The sequence below is a fragment of the Ammodytes marinus genome (assembly GCF_949987685.1).
Source record: "Ammodytes marinus genome assembly, chromosome: 12".
Taxonomy (NCBI): Eukaryota; Metazoa; Chordata; class Actinopteri; order Uranoscopiformes; family Ammodytidae; genus Ammodytes; species Ammodytes marinus.
In genome coordinates, this window is record NC_137216.1 from 12783008 (window position 1) to 12788559 (window position 5552).

At 39.8% G+C, this 5552-nt stretch overlaps 1 protein-coding gene across 1 annotated transcript; it reads right to left on the minus strand.

The window, feature by feature from the left end:
* Positions 1–833: 833 nt before the first annotated feature.
* tpt1 (tumor protein, translationally-controlled 1) lies at positions 834–4749 on the minus strand. The gene is made up of 6 exons (XM_080038253.1): positions 4617–4749; positions 3900–3967; positions 2673–2860; positions 2367–2472; positions 1688–1804; positions 834–1277 (listed from the first exon to the last, which is right to left on the minus strand). Exons 1-6 carry the CDS (start codon positions 4642–4644, stop codon positions 1275–1277), a joined length of 510 nt encoding a protein of 169 aa, XP_079894379.1. The 5' UTR covers positions 4645–4749; the 3' UTR covers positions 834–1274.
* Between the last annotated feature and the right edge of the window lie 803 nt (positions 4750–5552).

The window sequence follows — 5552 nt, forward strand, 5'->3', positions numbered from 1 at the left end:
TGTTTGGCATTAATAACTTTGTGATAAGCCGTTACTTAGGACCCAGAAAAAGCCATAATATTTTGGATTTAGCTTTTCTGTATAAGTCTGTCCTCGAACTTTGTACATCTCACTAACTGAATAAATCTGGCTAACCTTGAAATAAGGACCTTCTCCATTATCTGAATTTTAACAGCAACTTACTATACAGGCATTCTTCTAGCAAGAAGTTCGTTTTAGCCTTAAACTAAATTGACAATGAACATTTAAATAAGTGTCTGACCATACTATTCCCTTATCAGCTGTCCAAGGCCAAACACTTTTTGCTTACACAGGGTGTAAGCAAAAGTTCAAGAATCTTCTGATTTAAGGTTATAGTAGCTACATCATAAGTAGCATTAAAAGGTGCTCTGAGGAACTTTCAGTGTTACTTCTTGCACCCCTTTGACACAAGTGGTAGTGTTTTTATTACACCAGCTGTTCCAGGGTCAGCGTACCTATGACAAACATTTTAAAACTAAAAATATGTGCACTGAGTCTCATTTGCTGTTACATGTCATTTATGGAGGAAAAATAACTTTCAGAAATATTTAAAAGTTCCTTGTAGCACCTTTATAAATCTCATAGCCCTTGTAGTTATCCAGCAAAAGATGATATACTCTGGTCATTTTGGTTCTTGGAAAGAATTCATGGTCTGCAGCATCATTGTATTCTCACATACTAAGCACGTAACTTGGGAGTCCGTTTTGTCTTTCAGTTCATTTTATGCAAATATAGCAGCAATATTACAACTAAGCATAGTAAACACCAAAGGAGTGACTCAAAATCCCAAAAACATACAGCAAAACTGAAAGTGGTGGTACTAGATTTTATTTTCAAATTAAACCAGTTATTTTTTTAAGTAGATGGAATCTTATTTAATGCAACCAAGAATACAAGAGGTCAGAGGCAATCAACCTGTTTAGAGCATTGCTAAAACAGTACGCAGAAGATTGAAAACATCTTTCCTTCTGTCAGAGCTTCACACAATGTCCTGCCTTTTTGTTTTCAATCACAAAAAGTGAATTCTGGGAAGTCAAACACCGCAAAAAGAAAAAGTCATAAACTGTATTCAGTGACCAATCATGTTTGATTCACCCAGGCTTGGATGTGGTGCCGTGGGCCATAAGGTGATCTGAGAAGTTGTACAAGAATGTCTCTTTTCAGGCATGATGCAAATAGTGCTCCTTCGGTTTGCTCTTGGGGCCAATTGAGAAGCAGCAGCCAATTGAAAAAGCAGATGTAGTTCCAGGCAATTACTGAAAAAAAAAAGAGGAAGACGTGTTAATATACATCTACAAAGCAGGAGCACTCTACTTCCTGGGGAATCAGAAATTAATCAACTCAGCTCTGGTTTAGTAAGGATTGTGCATGATTTTACACATGTGCACCCAAAGGTTGAGTGAAGGGAGTTAAGGAAAGAAGTCAAATTAATTGACTTCAAATTGATTTATATTTGGGGTGAAATACTGACGTTTACCCTCTCATAGTCAACTATGTCAAAGCTGATGGCATAAGAGTGCATCTAAAATGATTGTGTACATTTCCGTCTCAATTTCAGCTACTGAGCTAACCCAAGCAAATGCTGGACTTGCACAGGCTGAACGGACATGTTATGATTCCTGCTTGATTCATGACACGTGTGGTTTTGACTCTGCTGAATACTTACACATTTCTCAACAATAAGACCGGCTTTGATGAAAAGCATGAATGGTGTGATGTTGTCTTCGCGGTAGTTGAGCAGTCCAACCGCGCCATCTGGGTTCATTGACTCGCCAGTGAAAAACTACAGGGAGACGAAAAGGAGGCAATGGTCAAAATTGTGAGCGCACTTTGCAATGAGAAACTCTTCACACCCACTGGTTGCCTATGTGGCGTTGTGCACTTTGTTTTCATTATCCGTTTGGGATGACACTGCATTGGTACATGCAAAGTTCTGATAGGGGGTCATATTCTCAAAGTATCTTATCACACCAGTGTTTATTATGATTCATGCTGTTATATGCCAGATTTATGCAGTCCATAATTCAGTTATTAATTTATGCTTCCAGAGTATTATGTAGATAAATTAGATTTCATTTTTGAATGGAGTTTCAGAGCATTTTAACGATAAACAGCAAAAAGTTAAAACTCAGAAGAAATGCATTAATTATAAACTAACTGCGTGTCAACAAATGCATATTGTGAGGTTATTATTTTAAAATTCTCGGTTTCAGCAGTTATATTGGATTTTCACTAACTCTTTACAAAATAATTTTGGTTCCGTTAATATCTTGTTCAGGTTGCTATCATATCCAAAATCATGGAACATGTTTTGTGTAAACTGTATGCGTCTTGAATGTATGTACCTGGTAGTCCTTGATATTGGTCACGATGCTCTTAATTTCTGTTGGTGCCGCTTTCACAAATTCATCAACTTTGTCTGGACTGGACTCTTCAAGCTTGGCCTTGATGCTGGACACAGAGGGAAAATAGTTAACATTTATTATTTGGGTTCATGCCAACATCACAGTGAGTAGGGGGGATACATCAATCCAAAATTCATAATCAAATAACAGGTTCCCTCTAAATGCAGGTCACCCGATGATACCTGTGATTGATTCATCCTCGTATTACAAATCGTGCTTTGCACCATCAGCAGCACTCATACTTACGCCTTGACGTAGGCTTTCATGTAGAGCATGTAAGCCTTCTTGTCATAGGCCGTCTCCTGCAGTTTGTGGTTGAGGACGATGTCTACACCAGAGACGCAACCTGCGTCGGTGCCCTCGGCCATCTCTTCAGCTGAGGCATTCCCCCCAATTAACGAATCATCGATGTCGTCGCTCTTCCTGGTGACGGTCTAGACAGGCGGGGGGAGAACATCAGTTTATGGTGGCTCACGTCGAGAATATTGTGGATGGTAAGGCAAGGATGGGCGTACAGTTGAAAGTCCGACTTCAAATGAGCATACTGCACATTTGGCTCAGCGGTACGTGTATGAAAGGGGAATATAAATGGTTTAATGAGTGGGGAATTTGTCAGGAACCAATGTCATACCCTTAGAACATAGTGTAAAACCTTTATTTTCTGGGATCTTTTTATTCAACTTTGGGATATGGTCCCATTATGATTTCCTGCATAAGAGACAGCAATTGATAAGCAGTTAAAATGTGTATTTGTATGATTTTTTTTTAAACAGAATGTGTATGTAAAACTAGAAATCAACCATATCTAAAAAGGGAATTTAAATGTGTTCCATATGAGTGATGATCACCAAATTTTTTAAGTTTATATTTAGGGCTGCCAGGTCAGTGAAAATATGCAAGGGGCCAGTAAAATGCTAATCTACTGGCGAAGAGGGCCAGGTGGGGAAACATGTTATGTAGAACCCTGCCATGAATCAAGATGAAGTATATTCATATGGGCATGTCAGGACACACCCTTATCTACGTCATGCTGACTGCTGTGATGCAATGTGAAAACAATGCTTTTCACTTACTGCTATTAAACCGGAATCTCAGGTGAGGGCAGTATAACTTTTGTCTGTGGAAAGCTCCACCTTCAGACAGTCCAACTTAAGAACTAGTTTATGGGTTTTAGATGTCTAGTTGTGAAATATTTGTGGCCACATTTTTTTGTAAACTTACCGACCATTTGACAACATAGTACTTAAAAATACTATACAGTTGTACTGTTATCATCAAGTGATTGTGTTTACTCAAGAGTAGCTTTGTTGTACATACATTTCCTCCTACCCAAAGTAATTTGAAACGTATGCTTTACACGTCCAAACTTGGATTTACATAGTGAAGTGGTGATGTATTTTTTTGTGGCCTTGCATTAGGCCAACCATGTGATCATACATTCAGATAAAATCTACTCGTGTACCGCTAACTCACCTTTCCTTCGACTTCTATGAGGAACCCTTTGTCGACCACTTTGAAGGCGTCCGAGAACATCTCGTCATCTGTGAGAAGAAACATTGTTATCAAACTTACTGAACACAAAGCAAACTTCAGGCCTGCCCCGCGATTGCGATTTCGGCTAGGGCTAAACAATAAGCTACGTCAGATCATTGGTGGTTATCGCGAACAACTTATTCTGGAACTTTCCTCGGTTATATAATAGACAGATAGAAAAGGCCGCGCTGTGTTGTAGCGATGCTAATGCTTACCTTAGGAAAAAATAACGCCTCACAAATAAAACCGCAGCTAGAAGCTTCGTGACGCTGAAAGGCCACGTACACCCGTTATACGATCGTGACTAACGCTCCCGACCCGCCATTTGGTGTCAAATCCCCGCTGAGGTTCCCGTAAGCAGGAAGGTTTCGACATATGACAGTATGTAGTAAGAGCGGCGGCAGAACCTTGCTGCTAGTTTTACCACAGCTCAAAACTAACCGGCCTCAGCATTACCGGCTAGCTAACAGTCAGCACATTACTGCTTTCCGTTATTTATAAATTAGCAACAGGCTAACGCTAGCACCGGGCGATGATAACACGAGTTAGCTTGCCGGCCGGCCGCCTAACTGTACTATAACATAACACACACAAAATAGCCGTCACTGTAAGGTTATCCGACTTACACAGAAGAGTACTCAAAACGTAACAACTTACTGCTGATAATGTCCCTGTAGATGATCATTTTGCTGGTTGGATGTTATATCTTACAGAGACAAAATCTAGGCGCACCGCCCTAACTGAACAGGAGAGGAAAAAGAGCGATCAGGCCGCGAGGCACCACATTTACATCCTGCTGACGTCACAGCGGCACCGAGCGCTGCTGCCCCATTGACGTAGTGGACGAAAGCGGTACTTCAGCCACCCTCCAACTAAGACAAATACTGAATCAACCTGCTAGGCTGCTACTTTTCTACCTTTTACAGATTTGGACTCACGACGAGCACGAGTACGTTAACATATACATTTTTTCACCATCTATCTATGCTATTTTGATTGGAATAAATCATACTTTATACTAGGCCTAGCCTGCTTTTTCGACGGAGTATTAGGGCCATCTCGAGGGAAACGTTTAATAAAATGACGTAGTCCTGTTATTCCCTCGTAGGCTACTGAAGTATTCCTCATCAAGCAGCTCTTGATTTTCTAAGTCATAGTACTAGGCCCGTAGTGATCGTTGGTAAAGGTGTTTTTCCCAACATGTATGCTAACACAAAATGCGGTGAATAAATTACTTTTATTCATTTATTTTTTATCTTATGGCTTGATTAGTGTATTCAGCCATTCTGGAAAAAGCTTGTCAAAACAAATTCACGATCTGTCCGTGCTGTGAGTATATATAAAAAAGCTGGTGTTTTACACAGCTGAGCGCCTAAGCTCTGTAAACGGGTATGTAAACAAAGGGGGGGGCCATCGTGGATATCATCAGGACTGTTTCAATTATATATTTAAATTAATTAATTTCATTAATTAAAGGGTTGGAATACATTTTGAGTAACCAGTAACGGTAAAGTAATAACATGTTTCCAGAAGAGTCTGATGAACTTAGCGGGACCATTCATCATGAAACATTTAAAGAAACCACCATATCTT

What these genes read in the sequence shown, in the direction of transcription:
- tpt1 (XM_080038253.1), bottom strand. Translation starts at nt 4,644, where the DNA reads ATGATCATCTACAGGGACATTATCAGCA. An exon ending in TCATAGAAGTCGAAGGAAAG is followed by an intron (nt 2,861 to 3,899) that starts GTGAGTTAGCGG and finishes CCGCCTGTCTAG; the next exon opens with ACCGTCACCAGGAAGAGCGA. An exon ending in ATGAAAGCCTACGTCAAGGC is followed by an intron (nt 2,473 to 2,672) that starts GTAAGTATGAGT and finishes CTCTGTGTCCAG; the next exon opens with CATCAAGGCCAAGCTTGAAG.